Raw genomic sequence first — 20,744 nt, 5'->3', positions numbered from 1 at the left:
TAAGCCCCAAGCTGTGAATCAAGGACATGGCCACTTGAGTGTGTCTCTTTGCTTGAGCTCTTGATTAGCCAATCGTCTATGTGGTGGAAGACATGTATGCCTCCCCTTCCGAGATGTGCTGCTATGATTGCTAGGTGTTTCGCAAATATTCTTGAAGCTGTGGTAACTTTTAAGAAGCACATGCCATACATATTCATCACCTGGCAGGCTGTCCACTTCAGTGTGGAACATCCAGCTTCTCACTAGAATCACAGATTAGAACATATCATAACAAGACTAGAAAACAACAGAAACCCTGAAAAGTAGTACCTTGAATTGGTAGTGTTGTCCATTTACGACAAAGCAAAGGAATCGCTAACGAACTGGATAAAGTCTGATGAGGAAACCGGCATCCTTCAGATCCAGGGCAGTCATGAAGTCGACTTGCCACTGCAAATAACATCCTTTAGGGTCATCATATGGTAATGTTTTGACAGATGTACCTGTTAAGCAGTCTGGAATCAATGGTGGTCCTGAGAAAGCTATACTTCTTGGGAATAAAAAAAAAGAGAGGGAGTATGCCTCTGTGCCTTGATGTTGTGGAGGCACTAACTCGAAGACTTCTTTGAGAAGGAGTGCTTGCACCTCATCATGAAGAATGTGGAGGTGTTCCGGTGTTATATTCTGTGCATGTGAGGGATGTTTGGTGGGGCTGAGAGGAGTTCCAAGTAATACCAGTCTTCTACTATTGTGAGGACCCATCTGTCTGAGGTGCTTTCCTCTAACTATGGAAGGAATCTTGTAATCTGCCCACGACAGGTGTTGTAAGATCATGGGGTGAATGCAGGACAAGTCAGTGCATAGATGAAGAAGCTCCCTTATTGGCACTCCACAACCCAGTGCCCTTGGTGGATTTATTGCCCCTGAAGGACCTTCGTGTATATCCTCTACCTCCTTGATTATGGTAGGTGTACTGCTGCCACTGATAGGCAGAGGGCTAGTCAGTAAAGGTGGTTTTGTATACATCCCCCCTTGACCCCCTCCCCGTACTGCTGCTTCCGAATGGCTCCTCTGGTGTATGTGGTTTGTAGGGCACACATATGCTTCATGATTTCATGCAATTTTTTTATAGCAAGCAATCAAATGCAGGTCCGAAAAGTTGTTCTTCATTGAATGGCATGAATCCTCATATTCCTGTGACCGGCTGTATCAACTCCAATGTTCCAAATAGGAGTATGATGCCCCTGAGGCAAATCTAGAGATAATGAAGAAGTGGGGTGGGGATAAGGGAGTAAAGGTGGTAGTGGTGGTGGTGGCAGGAGGCAAAAGGAGGTGGGCTGGTTAGCATGTTTTTAAATCAACTAACACAAGGGTATTGGGAGGGATCAAGGCAATCAATTCAGTTGTCCTACCAATACTATTATACACAAAAGAGCTGACTGTCACTCATGTAGGACAAACACAAGGAGAGTACCCTAGGATGGGAACCAAAATAATGTAAGGACGAAAGCCCTCACCCACCCATTGGGTGGCATGCCTTATCATCCAGCCTCTCCTGGCACCTACCAAAATGGGTTCTATGGTGCATGCTAATACCCAGCTGATATATTTTTGGGACACTTAGAGGGAATATTTTGATGGCTGCAATGCTATGCCATTCATATGGTCTCTCAGAAATGAAGACTATGTGCAAAGGGGGAACAAAAACCAGAGTGTGAAGATTAAAACCACCTACTGGGTGGAAATATTTGTTTTGTTAACTTCCCCAGAGGTGACATTAAAAAAAAAAGTGGGGGATACTACAATCCATTAGCAGAGGTCTACATGTTTCTGCCCTTTCTACCCTTTATCGAGGTGCCACTGGCAATATTCAGGACTGCAATCGCCCTCTCTGCTATAAACATATAGTGATTAAAAATAAAAAGTAAAATTGATCCAACCTGCATCTGCTGAAGGAGGGAGTTAGGATGTTAGGTGCTAGAACCTATTGTCAGTGATAAGAAACCCGATGGGTATTCCGGATGCAAGAGTGTGTTGGTCACAACCCTGCCTGAGTTTGTGCCACTGCCCAAGGGAAACTCAGTGTGTGGAGAGGCTAATGAGCAGTGGCACGAATTCCAGCAGGGTTGGGACTAACACAATCTTACACATGGGATGCCATAAAACAGAAACACCAATCGGTTGCTTTTCGTGAAGGTGTTCTTGGACTTTCTCAAGGAATGGCCTCTATAGCCTGTCAAAACTGGCCGTGGAGAGGGGGTTCTCAATGCATTCGCTTTCTTCAGCTCCGAAGCAAGTGCAGGTGGCTGATGGCTACAGCTTCAACAGGTGCTGGCTTTTTTTGGCACCGATGGACGATCAACTGGTTTGGGAGAAACCCATTCAGGCTCTGTTGCCTTTGCTGTGTGGTGACTGAGGGTGGCTATTTATGCACAGGGCTAGAAGCCAGACTCCCTTGAGAGTGGTGCCTGGCTCAGACTGCAGCCTCTTGTAAGACTTGCTGTGGCTGGGCGTTGGCCATACTCATTGTCCTGGGCACGGTCTTAGTTGCTGGCTTCGACTCTGCCGAAATGGATGGTGCCTCCTTCCCTTTGTTCTGCTTGGCTTCCGGCCGGGTTAGTGAGCAGGAATGCGGAAACATTCATAAATTTCTTCCTCCTCGGCCGAGGGGTTCTGCTTCCTCCAGAGATATCAGGAGCTTTTTCGGGCCGCTTGGCTCTGCATTCCAATATGGGCCCAGCTTCTGCCTCGGCGGTAACGAGGGTCTTTTTGCACAAAAACACGAGACAGGAAGGACACTAAGCATCATTGTGCTCAGGGAGAGGCAAAGGTTGCACATGCTATGGAAGTTGGCCCATGGGATTTAATGTGGCAAGAGGGAATTATATAGGCAAGGAGGTCGTTCCATCACCTACCATGTGTGGGCATTCTCAGTTGTCAAAGAAGATAAATCAAGGGTAGAGAGGCGCCCGATAGATGGGGACCAAAGATACAAAGACTGTCTCCGAAGTCAAGTAGAGTAGAGGAAAACAATATTTAGAACCAATACACTGATAGTCTTTCTCAGAGTCGGGAATAGAGGGAACAACAGTGAGGATATGAAGAACGGATGCACAAGTGTCGAATCTGGGAGTCCCATTGGTACTACAAACCCAACGCGGGAGAAAAACAATCTAACAATGAAGTTGGTGTCCACACGCATTGCCAACTAAGGGAGGAATCACATGTTACCTCAGGACTCCAAAGCACTTCTTTGAACAAAAACACCTTGCAATATCAGAGCTGAAAACTCAATGGCAGTAGTTTGCAAAGCATGTGTATCTACAGCCAAACATGCTACAAACAATTTCCATAGTGATAACAAAAAAACATTTTCAAGTGCAAATGCACTTTTTCCGAGTACTTCCACATGTAGGAATCTATAACTGATACACGTAGTAATGTGTAATGTGAGTACCCCTTGAAAAAGGCATGACTGTTACAGGACGACAGGAGGATAACAAGAATGTTTTGAGAAGCCTAAAAATATCCAAAATGTGCACTAAATGTGGGAGTACATTTATAGAAGTTAATTTACATTATTCTTTGAGAATAAAACCCTTTTCGTTCTACACAAAAGGGAGATGTTACTTGACCATCTATTTGCACAACATGCAAGGCAAAATGCTATTTCCACTCACCCTTTCCCCAAACTTCTGCTGCTCCTCAGACTGTTTTCCCATGTGCAGCTGCAAAGAGGAAAGAAAGCAAGGCAAACTTACTTGCAATTTACAAAACTGACGTATAAACAGGCCTGTTTACAGATTTGAAAATCGTATTAAAAATAAGCATAGTTGTTGAAGATGGCTTCTGACTTACAGTGTAAGCTGTGTGCTGTCATTTTGTTTGATTGTCTTTCAAAATGCTAATAAAATTGATTATCAAAAAAAATAAAAAAATGAGCATAGCAAAGCAGGAGGCAGACACAATGGCAATATTAGGAAGCTCTTGTACAATGCAGTAAAGGATTACTATCTGGGGCTGAGAGGTGTGAGCAATTATTAACATTCATTCAAGGGATGTTGGAAAATTAAAAATTGTATCTACAAGGTTGTAGGCAATTAAAACATGGAAAGCAAAATCTAAACATACAAGACCAGTATAACTAATTTGTAGTGCATTTGGTTTAAGATATATGCCACATGCTTGGATCAGAATACCAAAACACTTCAAAATTCACAGGCCTCAGTACTAATATCACTGCTATGGTTTTTCAAGTGTAGTTTGAAAAAATGAATCCAAAACTTTTTCGGGCAAAGGAGGTTTCAGAACATCGGGACAACAAATCAGAAACAAAAGACACTGGGACAAAATCATTGGGAAGGGATGGCTAAGTAAAAGAGGCACCGGTAAGTAAAATTGGGATGAGGATGCCGATAAAAGGGGGAGGGGAGGGGGGGGGGGGGGGGGGGCTACCCAATAACAAAATCAATTAAAAATACCAAAAGTGGTAGTTTAAACAGGTCACCCCATGTAAAGAATAATACAATCAAGGATGAAATCATGATTAAAATCACATTAGAACAATGTTATTAATCAAATGTTAATGCAAAAACAAGTAAAAACTCAGACACAAACTTATTTACCATGAAATTATTTCCTGGAGACTAATCTGAAAGTAATTAAAATTATTACATGGAACATTTTTACTTGCTTACGCTTAAATGAGTTATATTATAATGCTTTTATCAATGTAAATTTGTAAAGAATTTTAAATTGTTTTAAGATTTTTATCCCTTCTTGCTATTTTTGCATCTAGCTGCTTCCATTCTGTTTGATGGTTATGTGATGTGTTTTCCCATCTGCTCCTAGTGCCTTGCAGTAATTGCTTTAATAGTGAGCAGATCATAAACAACCTCAGGAGGAGTCAAAATAATTTTAACTGACATCAAGGAAGCAACATTTCCTTGAGCAAGGTAACACCTCCACTCTGAGGGTCATTTAGCTTTCTGGACAGCACATGGTGGCAGCCACTTTTTTTCTTCCCATACATCATCCCAATAAACACTAACAAAGCTACCATGCAGAAGCATAAATGCAGAAGCATAAATTGAACAGCGGTCAGAAACTCAACTATGTACTACTTGGTTAGCTTGCTCAAAAGTGAGTCCTTTTATCAGGAATTTTGTTAAACTTGGGCATCACCAGTTAACTTACAGGACCAAAAACATCAATAGTAGTCATCCAGCCAACCCGCCCCCCCCCCCCCCATTTTTTTTAATTTTTTTTTTTGTAATACTTTGAACAATAATGGAATTCAACTTACGTAATAATATAGCATGCAAATAAGAAGTGGTAGTCTATGCTTTTATTTCGTCCGATATTTTCTAAGTGACAAGAGGCATTATTATGAGGTGACGAGGGGTTTGGCTAATTTGGCTCATCTAGGTAAAAAAAACAATTTGCAGAAAAGCATCACAAACAAAGGGTGAAATGGAAACCGTATTAGTAAAAAAAAACTTAAATAGATTTCGTCTTAATAAAGCTTATAAGCAAATCATCCTCCTTTCACTTATGTGGGTGGTGTGTGAGCCTTGGCAACAAGTCTGTGCTCCATGTAGGGCCCACCGAGACATTCAAGCTTTGACAGGGGCATTTTATTTTATCAAGTGTTTTCCCTATGCTGTTTGCTCTATTGAACATCTGACTTCATACACAAAATAGGATTGGCAATTCTGGACATAGATGGGAACATAGCAATGTAGACGTATTATGACTGCTACTTTGCCACTCAGAGGAGAGGTGACATTTGAGTACAAAAATCAACCATTCAAGGTGAAAACGATATCTGAAACTAGATCAGATGTAATGTAAAGACTATTTGTAGAGCGCACTGCAACCCGCCGGGTATCCTGGCGCTAACAGATGGAAAAAAAACCTGTGGCAAAGGGCAGAATTGGTATTATACTATGGGATTAAGCCAAGTTTTTATTTCTTTCTGAATGGCAGAAGATCTTTCATCTGCCGCAGCTCCGTGGGTAGACTGGGTTGACCCACACCTTTTTAACAAGGACACACTCACACGAGACATAATACTCGGACATGGGCCTTGTTCACTGCTTTTACTTAGGGTAGGAGACCCCCAGAATAAAAATATCATTTGTCTAGGTACTCCCAACCCTATTTTAATCACCGCACGACATCTACACAGTTCCGCCCCCATACCCGCACTTCACCATACGGCCGTTGGATAAAAGCTCTCCGACAAAGTGCCCCTGTTATAGGGATCCCGTGGGGTATTGCATCGCCGGCCCCACGAGGAGCAGCCCATATGATGAAGCATGACACCTGAAAGGGTGTGTGAGGGCATTCGAATCCAACATACTGGATTCCCACCCATTACCCCACCAGGGAAATAGTGGGACTAATTGTATCGGGACTCTGTCTAAACCTATCACTGAGGAACAGCACAAATCCAATTTGTATTTCCAGTCTTCGGCCTCCCCTTTCTTGCTGGACCTCCCCACTCCATGTTGAGTGGGAAATAAGGCCCCCGTCCCCCCCTCCTTGTTGTATACATAGGCTATTCCAGAGCCTTGCAGCAGCAACACTAAAAGCTTGACCCCCCCCCCCCCCAGTTTAGCTTTTCTGACCATAGGAACCTTCACCCAGTTAGCTGAAGAAGACCGAAGACAGTGAGTGGGAGCATACCAACTGAATTTATTCTGCAACGGTATTGGCCCTAGACCGTGCAGTGCCTTGAACACGACAGAGGGATTTGAAGTGAATCCTCTGCAGAACTGGGAGTCAATGAAGCTCCACAAGGGACTGGGAGGGGAAGGACTGACGAGGTCTCATCAAGGCCAGATTGGCCGCTGCATTCTGGATTCTCTGCAGTCTCCCAATTAAATATTTTGGGGACTCCAGCAGCAAGGCATTGCAGTAATCTAACCTGCTCATGATGACACTCCTTACTACCAGTGCGCGAGTATGTATGGGGAGCATAGGGAGAATTTTCCTGAGGGCCATAATGAGTGAATAACAGCTCCCAACGGTCTTATTGACTTGATTTTCCAAGGTCAACTTCTCATTAAAACAGATTCCCAAATTGCGAACCGACTTAGAAGATGCCAGCGGGGGATCGGCAGGAATAGGCCAAAAGTCGTCTGGGAGAGGATATGACACTCTCCCACCTGCAATATAGAGGAGCTCTGTTTTATCTGCGTTAAATTGCAGGGAGTTGTTGCTCAGCCAATGTACCACGCTCTGCAAGCAGGCATGGAAATTCTCCACAGTGGATGACTGTTCTCCTTCCAAGGGGAGAATAAGCTGGGTATCATCTGCATAATTTACTAGGCCTGTGCCATGGGATTTAATGACATCCACCACTGGACGCATATAGGCATTAAATAGAATAGGGCTGATCGCAGGACCCTGCGGTACACCATGATGTATCTGGGTGAACTTAGACTGAAAAGTGGGAGGGCCACAGCCTGACACATGTCGGACAGATAGGAATGAAGCCACTTCTGAGCCAGGCCCACTACCCCCACTCCTTCCAATCGTTCCAGCAGTGTCGAATGCGGCGAACAGATCCAACAAGATCAGTATAGCAGAATGACCCTTGTCCGCACGCAGACGAAGATTGTCCATCACAGTCAGCAAGGCAGTCTGCGACCTCAGTCCTGGGCGGAAGCTGAATTGCACGTCCTCCAATAAATTATTTACCTCCAGAAATTGGGAGAGTGCCCTGCTTACAAGGCTCTCAATGATCTTCACCGGGTATGGAAGGAGTGAGATAGGCCAATTATTTTTTAAGACAGGCTGGGTCAAGCGACGTTTTTTTTTTTAATAAGGGGGTTACAACTGCTTGCTTCCAGCAGGAGGAAATCATCTCACAACCCAGGGACTGCTCACATAACTGTCTTAGCAGAGGGAGCCTAACGTTTTCCAGATCCTATGGGAAAGAGGGTCCAATGATTAACCAGAGGAGATCCCTAGAGCTATCCGAGTAAAATCCTCCACAGAGGAAATATCAAAGTGATCTAGGAGAGGCCTCTGATCCGAAGCTTTACTCAGCCCCTTCCAGTCCTCCTTCCTATCCTGTGGGGGACCACTAGCCCCATCAACTGTCCTTCCAACCCTTCAATGATCTTATCTTCTAAAAAGGCAGGCAGGCTATCACACAGTTCCTGCGTAGGGAGAATCTTATTTCTAGTGCAAGCAGGACTGGCCAATAAGCATCATTCCTACGGCTGAATACATGAGAAATCAATGTCTGTGGGGAGGCAGCGATCCCTCTGGAGAGGGCTATACTTTCTAGATGCACAGCTGCTTGCAATATCATGTATTTCTGTCTTCCACCTTACGTGAGCTATAGCAGCAAAGTAGTAAATTTTCATCTGCACCAGTTTCTTCCAGTCCTTTTGGATTTTTCCCAGTAGTGAGGCTGTCTCAGAGTTCTCCAAAGCTCGGCAGGCTTCCTTATAATAGTCCACCACCTGTCATGAGACAAAAAGAGTTTCAAACATAGCTGGATGTGGATGTCTGTTTAAGAGAAATACCCTTTAAACAATAAATAAAGTGTTGCGCTATGAGGTAAACGCTCTTAAGACAGGTGTTTGTGTCTCACAAATGTGCTCACTGGTGAAATGTGGTACCACTACAATTACTACTGATGACAAACACCACCACCTTAGAAACTACAGATGACAAGACAAAAATGAAGCCCACAATGCTGACAACTCATCAACCAAAAAAAAGATTATTCCAGCGCATAGTCTCAAAAATGTTTTTCATTTGTCTTGTCGCAGTTGTACAAAGAAAAAAAAACTCTAGTAAAAAAAAACAAGCATTGCAATGCAATAGGTCTTGCATTCACGCACGTTTGAGCTATTGTCAATGACAATGCCTTTTATTTATGTTTTTGGTTTTTAAACGGCATTGTCATTTACAATACTAACAGCTTAAACTCTCGCAAATGTGAGACCTATTGCATTGCAATAAAGGACCTTCTCGACCGCTTGTTAGATTGTAAATATCAGAGGAAGAGACCGGCTTAGTAGTGATAAATAGTGAAGTGAAGATGTGTAAGTGTTGTAAATTACAAAGACTCAAAGTATGAAGTGAGAGTTACACATGATCAGAGTGATAATCACTAACAAAGCGCTCCAACACCTTTTGCTCTGTAATTTCACTGTTGCGGCTGAGGAGAAAGCGCGGGGGGGCTATTTCCTGCTCTCTCTGTGATTTGAGTGTGCAGTGTGGCATTGCGTAATGTCATTGCTATCTTTGCTCTCATAAAAAACTTTCCAGCTATAGTAGGACCCTACCTTCACCTCCTGATGCAGGGCGGGCTGTGCTCTATGGCAGGAATGGAGGGAGGGAGAGATAGTCTCGGCTGCAGCTCTGGCCTCGAACACGGCACCTGCTATTACTAGTGAGCGAGAGGTGCTAAGGTGGTGATATTGGTATTGGTGGTATTGGTGGAGGTGGTGGTATTGGTGGAGGTGGTGCTATTGGTGGTGGTATTGGTGGTGGTGGTATTGGTAGTAGTAATGGTATTGGTGGTGGTGGTATTGGCGGTAATAGTATTGGCGGTAATGGTATTGGTGGTATATTGGTATTGGTGATGGCGGTTTTGGTAGTGGTGGTGGTATTGGTGGTGGTATTAGTGGTAGTGGTATTGAGGTGGTGGAGGTATTGGTGGTATTGGAGGTGGTGGTGGTATTGGAGGTGGTGGTGGTATTGGAGGTGGTGGTATTGTGGTGGTATTAGTGGTATTGGTCATGGTGGTATTAGATTGGTGGTATTGGTGGTGGTATTGGTAGTGGTGGTGATGGTATTGGTGGGGATGGTTTTGGTATTGGTGGTGGTGGTGGTATTGGTGGTGGTGATGGTAGTGGTGATGGTAGTGGTGGTGGTATTGGCGGTTTTGGTATTGGTGGTGGTATGGGCGGTTTTGGTAGTGGTATTGGTGGCAGTGGTGGTGGTATCGATGGTGGTGGTATTGTGGTATTGGTGGTGTGGTTAATAAACCGCGCTTTTGATAACTCCTCAAGTGGCTTTACTACAGATGACCTGCAACACAGATGTGCTGTTGTCGGCTTCAGCCCGTTAGCACCGGATTATGTGCTGCCTGGAATTCACATGACTTACTTTGCTAATCATTTCTAAATCCATTTTACTTGGTGGTGTGGGGGTGTTTGAAACAAACACAAGATAATGCCGGGTTAAGTGATTGAGCCGTATTACGGGAGCCACCGTGCTGCTTAAGAAAACACAAGCAAATTCAACTGAATCAGCGCATGTCCGGCCTGCAGTAAGAGAAACTCAAAGTAAATAGTGCTTATAGACTAAATAACAGGTCCCGTGTAACAACTGAAGTAAAGGGGCCAGTCGCCACGGGAGGGCACAAATGAAGACCAGGCCTACTATGGAGGGACTAACAAGCCTATTAACGAATCCGAAAGCAGCATTTAGGAAAGACAATGGCACAAGCCAATGGAAAATATGGGAGAAGAGTGGGCGCGGCTTCTCTCCCATACTCTACTACAGCAGTCTTGCAAAGCGAGCAGTGCATGCATGCTGCCGCTAGGCTCGATCTAAAAAAGAAAGGACATCTCAAAGCACTCCCTTCCGATTGCCTTGGCTAAATTAAGTATAGGGCACCAGTAGTTGGGATTCTGGATAATCTTTGCCTTAAATTAGGTTAAGGCTATCACTTCAAGAACACAGCTGTGCACATGAAGTAAAGCACTTAAAAGTTTCAAGCTTAGAGAAGCGTGCACTGCAATCTAAGACTTCATAATTCAGCAATACAGCAGCACAACCGGCAAAAGGAGCCATCCACAAAAATAAAACAGACGTCAGCTTTTCGAACAACTCTCCTGAAGCGCAGAAACCTTTACCCAAATACTCAACATCTTTGACACTAAAACATTGCTTAACTGTGGGGCAAACCTTCCATTTCCTGTGAACTTTGTAAAACAAAAAAACAGAGGTACTCTCTCTGTGGAAAGCACAGGATGTTCTGGAGATTTGAAGCACAGCATAGCATGGAAAGAATTGAGAAAGAGCAGGATGTGTCTATGGATCATGACCGGTTTGGCAGATAGCTAAATGCACATGCTTGCCTTCTAATAAATACTCAAAGCCAAGCTAGTTACAAGAGGGTACCCTAACAGACTAGTTAGAAGGTCGCTAAAACGTGCCTGGCATTGTCCAAGAGAAGAGTTACTGAAAACTAAAGAGAAACAAGGTTTGGATAAAATAGTTTGCGTCACCACCTTTGGCACTCACACCAACCAAGTTTGTAACCTCATCACAAAAAATTGGAATCTAATCCAAAACATAGACCAAACACTTGAGACCCCGCTGTTTGCATACAAAAGAGGAAAGAATATAACAGACCACCTTGTGAGATCTGCAACAGACTTAAAAGTGACCCCACCCAATACACTTATCGAAGCATGGGGCCTGCCCAAAATAAAGGGACATCATAAATGTGGCAATTGTGTCTCATGTGATTTCACATTCAATACCACCACATTTGAGCATGGCAACCTCAAACACAATCTAGAAACCTTCTCTAACTGCAACACACGGAACGTAGTGTACTGTATCTGGTGCCCTTGCAATCTTCCATACATTGGTCAGACACAACAACCAGTTAAGGCTAGGATCAGCCAGCATCGGAGTCGCATTCGCAGATCCGTACCCAATGCTCCCTTAGTATCACACTATAATGAGAAAAACCATACGGCAGATGATGTCAAGTGGCAAGTGATTGACATTGCAACCCTACCAGAAAGAGGAGGCGATATCACTAACATACTCCAACGCATCGAATGCCATTGGATAGACAGAGTCAACTCCATAGAAGAAGGACTTAACTCTCTTGAGGAATGGAGAGGCTTTGTAACAACTCTACATTGACAAATCCCCTTAAAATGAATCATTGCCATCAACGTACACTTTCAGCCAGAGACCCCTTCCGCATGCAAAGTAAATGTGCAACACACTTTTGATTGAATAATACTGTCAATACATCTATATAGTATGTCTAGCGCTGCCATAGTACAGTTCATTGTGCTCGCGCTTTGGGAATATTAAAACTAGCTTAATGTCTAACAGACTCTGCCTCAATAGAATGTATACTACATGCTGTATTTAACTTGGTTGAATTTAATAATTGTAGATGTGAATAACGAACTAGTGCCATTTTTTACACATGTAATGTTGAATATGATGTTTCAAAAATTGTAAAACCAGTAACAGTACAGCACGCACAAATCACTGGGTAGAGCAACTATCTCCAGACCCCATCCCAGACAGTATCTCTTCTGTTTCCATCGCTTAATGGAAACCGAGCACCAGATGGATCGGTGGCACGGTTTTCCATTGGGAAGCCTGCCGGTTCCCAGATCAGAAAGGCGGGTAACCCGAGATAAAACAGAGCGTCCCGCAGGCGCTCGTTGTCATTGCTCCCGGAGCCTACTTGGGAGGCCTCACTGCAGCTGACACACGCTGCTGCCTAAGAAATTGATTTCTCCAGACAAGAACAACAAGTAAGTCCCGAGCCCCGGTTTCTCAGCTCCCCACCTTTTCCAACTCAGAACCCATCCCTAAAGCTTAACTCTCCGTATGCCTTATTTCACTGTACCCTACAGTGCACCGTCACTGTAATCAGCACCACGCTGTCAAACAGAACGCTACGGCTGTAGCGAACTTAAAGAAGAGCTTACCGGCCATCTAACATCCTGAAGTGCCGTCCTGACCTCACTTTTAGGTAAATATCATTTCTTCCACCACGACATGTTATAACCAGCTATCTCTATGTCCTTACTATAATGCAGTAACTGACATGCATTCTCTTGTCCTTTCACTGAAGAACCCGGCCGGGTCCTCACGTGAGTTTTTACCTTCACCTTTCACTTCACTGTCACAGAGGCAGCACTCTATTCATCCAGGTAATTCCCTATAGATGCCTTCTCATTAGATTTTCCTGCATCTGTGCCGGTATATGGGCCTTAAGCTTTCCTTATTTTGTTTTGTTTTAGATGTCCCTACATCGTTAGTCCTGAGGAGACCCCCATTGATAAAAGGGTCGAAACGCCGTCGACAAGTAAAAAAGAACAGACCATTACCCAGCCCGTATCATTGTGTACTAAAGCTGTAAAAAATACTGTATAAGAATGGTCGTTTTTCACAACTGATGGAAACCGTGTACATAATAATTCACTTTGTATATTCACTTATTGGTTCCATTTCTTCACTTGGGGACACAATGCACAAACAGTACTACTTTTGACAGAAAGAAGTGTACCTATTGTTTATTTATGTATTTATTTTTTCATAAAATATGTTATACCGAGCAAACTGTGTAGAAAGTTTTTCTTGCCCTCTGACATTAGATGGTTATTGCGAATGTGCACAAGTATTTCAAATATTAGTTCTATTTATCCACAGGAACCATATTTAAATATTACCCTGGTTCCGTCGTGAGTAGGGTTCCCCTGTTACTTCCTTTGCCTTCAAATAAAGACATGGCAAATATGGGAGAGGGTCTTCCAACACCTACAGAAGGTCAATGCCAACAGTCTGTGGATGATGGCAAGCTAGTGGTCCACATAAACAAGGGTGAGGGAAAGAAAACAGCAGGCATTATCAACCAAGGTGCACGCAGAAAGGAGTCCATAATATTTCCACCATTTGCAGCAGATCTAGGCATGTTTTTTGGGGTCACCCCTGGTGATGTAAAAGACTCCTACACCAATGCACACGAATACACTTCCGCCCGCCATTCAGATAGTGTGGGTGGTTGAGGGAGCTCCATTTATGGACGATCTCCCGTTTGGCAATAACAGTTTCCATGCCCACCAGGTACTGTTCCCAAAGGGTGTCACCCAGGTCATCTAACACTCCTTGGAGGGCATGCTTAGGTGACAACTTTATCGGTCTTCCTAAAACAGAGTCGAGGCCTCCTCAATCTGGTGCCAGTATTCAGCAATTGGGGGATGCTGTAATGTCATGTGATAGAAGTCAGAGTCTGAATATGTACAGCATGTAGGGTGTGGGATTTTGCCAGTGTTCCATATCCACCCTCATCACCCTGAATGTGACCAGCAATTGGTGATTGATCTGAGATACCTATAGGAAGGATCATTACAGTGTTAACCCATAGTTAGGGACACTGGAATTATGTGGCAGAGGAGGACTAAATTATGCAGCATTATGTGGCACATTGTGGGATATTATTACTTCATTATTTTTTTTTTTTTTTAAATTGTTAACACTATCTATCTGGGCATTAGTTGCAACTCATTAGAACCAGTATTACACCCAAATATAGCAATAAGCTACAGAAAGGTGACCAGTCAACCTTTGTAAAGGGCCTTCCCCTGCACAGCAAAACGGGTCACTGTGTTTTTATTAATGTTTGAACCATTTGAGGTAGAAACAAACTTGTTTTTTGTTAAAGTCTGCAGATTATGGATCATATGGTAAATGCCGCAAATCTATAATTATGAGAAAATGGCTGCAGGCGCACCATCGCATAATTCCAGTAGCCTTGCCCATAGCATGGCGGTTGCAGGAAGCAGCAGGAGGTCTATATGGAGAGTTTTGTATGCTGTAATTGTAAAGGATATTTATAAAGCGCACTGTGACCAAAAATGATATTCTGGCGCTATAACCACTATGTAAGAAAACAGCTGATGAGGAAACTGAAAAGCAGATCGCTAGTGAGGGAATAGCCAGGTTTTCAGTGCTTTCCTGAATTTTAGTAGGTCAGAATGAGATCGTAGGGGAGTTGGAAATTTATTCCATATCCGAGCTGCAGTGACGGTAAAGGTACGTCCTCCTTGTCTGATGTTTTCAAATCTGAGTTCTTGGACATTATTGCCTGTGGTAGATCGGAGGTTTCTGTCAGGAATATATTTTTTAGTTTGTTTTGCAGGGGTTTTCGTCCTTTATCGTGTAATACCTTATGGCCAATAAGGAGAGATTTGAAGATAATTCTCTGCTTGATAGGCAGCCAGTGGAGCTCTTTCAGGGCCTCTATGGCTGGTGAATATCGAGATCTGTTCAGTGTTAACTTAGCTGGGATTATCTGGATGTGTTCTAGCTTTTTTAACAAGTAGCTAGGGGTTCCTAGCAACAGGGCGTTGCAGTGGTTCAGCCTACTTAGTATTACACCTCTGGAAATCAGTGATCTAGCTGGTAGGTCAAGCAGAGGTTATAGCTTCCTAAGGGCAAAACAAGTCCTGGTAAGTCAGTTCACTTGATTTTCCATAGACAGACCTTGGTCTTGCTGCAGATGTGTTGGTGAATTCAGACATGGGAATGCCAGATCCTTCAGATGCCACCTAAGCCTAGGGAGTCAATTCAGCCCATAACCTGCTTAGCCCATGTTAGGTGGCCAGCTGGAAGGGGTTCTGAAATGTACACTTTGAGGTTCGGTGGGTATTAAAATCTCCTGAAACTACTGTAGTCTCTTGTTGGAAAGTTAATATAGCAAACATGATCTCATCAAGACCTGGGGTAGATAGGTGGGGCAGGTCACAGGAGCTCAGGAGGTTGAATTGTTGTCCTTCAAGTAGACCCTCTAGTCTCACAAATCTGACCAGCAGGTTATAGAACGTGGATGTTACTACCAGAGGGAAGGATTTGTGTAAGAGTATGACAACTCTGGAACACAATGCAAACCCGGCACTAAAGACCCTATTGCAGTCAAATCGCCAAAAGAAGGGACATTGGGAACCTCGAAGGCGTTTCTTGCAACATAAGAATGGATGGTTGGGAACACCAGAACGGTGAGAGCGCAGAGTTTTCACTGCCTTTGGATCACATGGGTATAGTCTTGGAAGAACATCATTCAGAATGGATAAAAAATGTATGGTTTTATTTGCAATTATAGAATAAGCCACAAGTGTTATATACATGTTTATTTCTCATGTTAAACTGGATAAACTGTACAAAGCTTGAATGGTGTGAACTTAAAAAAATTATATACAAATGTACATATTAAGAGTTCAGGAACTGACCAACAAAACCAGCAAGTACATGTATGGATTAGATTTCATCAATCCTCTCCTTTATCGAGCCTTCACCTTCATCATCCGATGGTTCTGGGGAGAGTGGACGAGACTTTCGTTGTGCTGTGGAGTCACCTTCTCCTGCTCCCTCATCGTCTGAAACAGCGTGGTTCTTTGATTTGCTTGATCCACTACCACCTGCTCCCTCATCTGATGACATGCGGTTCTTTTTCTTTGGTCTGCTGGCTTCTCCCACTTCACTTTCTTCATCATCATTCGAGACCACACAGTTCTTTGATTTAGACGCCGGCCCAGATCCACTTCCCCCTGCACCTTCATCATCCGAAGGCACATATTTTTTCTTAGATTTGGGTGCCTTGCCAGCTCTGCTTCCTCCTGCACCTTCATCTGTGGTACTGCACTTTTGCTTCTTCTTGGATTTCTCAGTTTTGCCAGATCCACTGCCTCCTGCACCTTCATCTGAGGGCTTGCTCTTTTTCTTAGATTTGACTGCTTTGCTTGACCCACTTGGTTCTGCACATTCATCATCAAGGTTCACATTTTTTTTTTCTTGGATTTTGCCTTTCCAGACCCACTTTCACCTGCTTCATCATCAGAGGGTTGAAGGTTCTCCTTTTCCGGTCTGATCATGGGTGGGCCACCAATGAAATCACCAATTCCTTTCTGCCATGTGAGTATTAGTCACATGCACACTGGATTACCTCTAGCATATTTGCTCTCAGCCTTCTTTGAGGTCGGAGAGGTCGATGAGGTGCCGGGAGAACCGCTGCTAGCACCCAGCGACTTCCAAGGAGCTCGAGCAGCAACAGCTTTGTGGTAGCTACCGGTATTACTGACAGTATCCGCCTTAGTTCGCACCATGTTGTCAGGAACACTGCGCCCATCAGGAGGATGGAAACATTACGTTCCCAACCCTGTGGCCTCTTGATGGATAGCGCCTCTGTTCCGGTAGTTGAGTATGTGGGCAATCAGTGGGTGCGGAGGTGTCCCCTGCGGGGGTGCTGGGCAACAGATCTGTATGCTCACTTGAGCAAAACCATAGTGAGAGCTTTTCATCAGGCATCCAACATTGTAACCATGTTTCAAGGAATATTTCAGGGCTAGGAGATTCTACATCCTTGGGCAATTCAACTAAATGAAAGTTATAACGCCCTGACCTGTTTTCAGCATCTTCTGCCCAATTCTTAAGGGTAGTTACAGATAATTCCAACTCATTGTTTTTGAGGTTAGCTACCTCATCCTCCAGCGTCTAGTTCCGGCCCTCAGTCTCACGAGACTCTTTGGCGATGCTCCGAAGGTCTTAGCAGAGGATGGTCATGCTCTCGTCATGATGAATAGCCGGATTATGGTGCCCAAGTCATTGAAGTTTGTGGGCTGTTGGGTGAAGGATTCGCCAACTCTGGGCCTGGCACCGCTTTGAAGTGCAGTGTTAAATTTGTCAATCTTAGTTTGGAAAAGAGTGGTGAGGCCTTTGTCTTTCCCCATTATGTTGCTTTAGTAGATTGGAGGCACCTGTGTGTTGTGGAAAGGTGACAGTTTATGGCACTTCAAAAGGTTGTTGAACCTGCAATTAGGCCGTATGACACTATCCCCTGCTACAGACTGCAATATTGTGATATTACTCAGTCTCAGGACCTAGGGCAGAATGGAGTAGTGGTCGGCTATACGATGGTCGGAGCAGAGTGTTTTCGCTCGTTGAAGGTGTGATGCGTAGGCCACATCGTCAGACTGTACTGCTTGCCTCTGCATGTGTAGGACAGGCAGCACAAGCAGCCGGGGACGGTCAGGCCAGAGTGAGAGGAGGCAGGGTGAGTCTTGGAGGCTAGATGGGTCCCCGCTACATTGACGTACCCGTGACCCCTACAGCCTGCAGAGTGCGATTCAGGAGATTGAAGGTGGTTGGCCTGAGATGTCATAGGTTGTGCAATCCCCCCTCACCACCCAAGCAGTGTCTTCAGGTGCAAGGCTGTGCACAAGACTTTGCAGGCCTTGTGAGGTATAATGAAGTATACAAAAAAGTGATGGACGAAATCCTTGAAACGACTTTAGCTACTGATAAAATAATTCAGAGCCGTATTCTAATACATCGTTATTTTGCACACCATATCACCTCAGTTTGGACCCAGCCACATGCAAATCAGTCTTGGCCCCGCTCAAAGGATAACAGTTCAGCGGAACTGCCAGTCTAGGTCCTCCGTGAGCAGGAAAGCAAGCAACCCAGGACAGGTTTCGCCCTCATTAGGGCTCATCAGTCACATATAACTTAGTCTGACTAGCACAGTCTATATGAGACCCACGTCTGGGCATACCCAGTCCCACTTAGGGTGACACACTCAAGAATATAAAAAAGTGATGAATGGAATGCTTTAATTTATCTAAGCCACTGGTAATTTCATGAGCTGCATCCCAGTTCATTGTTATTTTTCACACCATGCCACCTCAGTTTGGACCCAGCTATTTGCAAAGAAGTCCTCAACCTGCTCCAAAGGGAACAGTGCACCTGAACTGTCAGACCAGGTTGTACGTGAACCGTAACACAAGAAAGGCAGGCCGGTTTCTCCCTTATTAGGGCTCATCGGCCAAGGTATAGCTTGGTTCCAGTGCCAAAGTGTGCTAGGGACCCACGTCTGGGCATACCCATCCTAATTTGGGGACACACTGAAGTACACAAAAAAAATGATGGAGGGAATGCTTGAATTAATCTTAGCCACTGGTAATTCCTCGTGGCCGCATCCCAGTCCATCATTATTTTGCACATCATGCAACCTCAGTTTGGACCCAAGCAAATACAGATCAGTGTTCACCATGCTGAAAAGGGAACGGTCCAGCCTGAACTGGACTGTGAGGTATAAGGCACTTCTGCAAGGGCAGCTGTGCATCCTGCTCTAGCAGTCTAGGAGGTAGAGTGGTCTAGTCAGTCCCTGGAGAACCTGTCAGGGCCTGGTGGCCACTTCTTACTGCGGAAGACAAAGTCCAGGTGCCATATTGGGATAAGGCTACTTAGCCAACCACCACTTCATCAGGCAGCTAAGCGCAGGGATTGACAGACCCCCCCCCCCCCCCCCCCCGAGGTTCTCTGCATAGGTCTCAGAGAGAAGGTTAGGGCCACAGCAAAGTGGATGACATCAGTCAGTAGAGGAAGTCCGTGAGCGCACTTGAAGTGCATCCGTCAATGTGGTCGTTTAGGCCATGATCCCCAAGGCCCCAGTAGACAATGTGGGTGTTGGGATGGAAAAGTCCTTTGGAAGGTAATGGATGTGCACCCCTGCCCTGAATGCCAACCTGTACTGTTGTCTGGATCCCAAATACTGACTTGTGTTGCCATAGGTAAACACGGATCATGCGTGGGTGTGCCAGGACATAGGCTTGTCTCATGGATAGCAGTCTTGCTGGACTGGGGGAAGTGCCCAAAGCACTACCCTCTGTGATGGAAGATTACTGGCTTTCACCAGAAGTTAAACAGCATGAGAGAGGTGGTGGCAGCATAACATGTAGTGATCTGTAGAAGTGAGCAGGTCCTTTCTAACCTGTGTCACAAGATTGAGGACTACAGGCTCACTCATCTTTTAAGGTTCTGCTGCTTTGTGCTTAACTCACTCTTAGCCAACATCAGTTAGATGGGAAGTGCTGTGCAGTACAAGAGTGGTGACGCTGCAATGATTGTATGTGTGCTTGGGAGGGGTACAATACAGGAATAGAGCAGTGCTGTGCAGTGCGTACACGGCGAGTGCATGTCCTGGGTGTATGTGTACCTGCATAAACTGTGTAGTGTTGTTAAGAGCGTGCAAGTGAATGTATGGACATCTGCATCCTGAGCCTGCAGGAGCGGAAAGAGGGCCGTGGTCATACGACTATCCTGAAGAACAAGTTACTTACCTTCGGTCACGATGCATCTGTAAGAGACATATGTTAGTTATAGATTCCTTACAGTAGAATTACTCCCAGATGTCAGACTGGATCCGGAGAATTTTTTTCTCAGCAGTACCCCTGCGCGTCAGTAGGTGGCATCGGTCGACTTTGCGTTTATCGTGGTCGCCAGGATGACGTTGCGGTGCTTACTTAGATGCTGCCCCTGCGCGCTGACGTCAGTTCTTACACGACTTTCCACGCGAGAAGAGCAGAGCTGTGAAAGACACTGACCACTGGTGTGCCACACTAGGGCCCTGCAAGGGAGTCCCTATCCCTAGAAGTCAGTTCGCAGAGCAGGGAGGGTGGGGGGGGGCTTAGGGAATCTATAACTAACATATGTCTCTTACAGATACATCATTACCAAAGGTAAGTAACTTGTTCATCTGAAAGAGACTATTAGTTATAGATTCCTTACCTTAGAATAGATACCACAGCAACACCAATTCTAGAGGAGGGACTGCAAACCAAGTTCACACCAGAAAGTCCTGGAGGACAGAACGGGCATAGTAGTCATCCCTCCGGACTTGACTAACCTGGCAGTCATGTCTGGTGAATGTGTGCATAGAAGCCCACATGGCCGCCTGGCAGATATCAATGAGTGGGACTCCACGTGACAAAGCAGTAGTTGGTGCCGTAGCTCTAGTGGAATAAGCATGCAGCCCCGCTGGAGGTTCTTTTTTCGCTAACGCGTAACAAATCCTCATACAAAGGATGACCCATCAAGAGATGGTACGCTTTTACACAGCCCAACCATTATTGGCACCCACATAGCCAATAAAGAGTTGATTGTCCACCCGGAAATCCTTTGTGCGGTCTCGG

The 20,744-nt window shown here is 44.8% G+C and overlaps 1 protein-coding gene and 1 pseudogene across 1 annotated transcript in view; both read right to left on the bottom strand.

Moving 5' to 3' along the window:
• Window positions 1–20,744, bottom strand: part of PTPN23 (protein tyrosine phosphatase non-receptor type 23) — a 558,626-nt gene that overhangs the window by 374,124 nt on the left and 163,758 nt on the right. The window contains exons 8-9 of the mRNA XM_085628617.1: window positions 8,328–8,459; window positions 3,660–3,707 (exon numbers count right to left, since the gene is read on the bottom strand). Coding sequence (XP_085484743.1) covers window positions 3,660–3,707; window positions 8,328–8,459 — 180 coding nt within the window. The remainder of the gene's footprint in view (window positions 1–3,659; window positions 3,708–8,327; window positions 8,460–20,744) is intronic.
• LOC146796192 (uncharacterized) lies at window positions 16,033–16,877 on the bottom strand (annotated as a pseudogene).

The sequence above is a fragment of the Triturus cristatus genome, chromosome 10, assembly GCF_964204655.1.
Source record: "Triturus cristatus chromosome 10, aTriCri1.1, whole genome shotgun sequence".
Taxonomy (NCBI): domain Eukaryota; kingdom Metazoa; phylum Chordata; class Amphibia; order Caudata; family Salamandridae; genus Triturus; species Triturus cristatus.
This window is presented reverse-complemented; position numbering and strand designations above follow the sequence as displayed.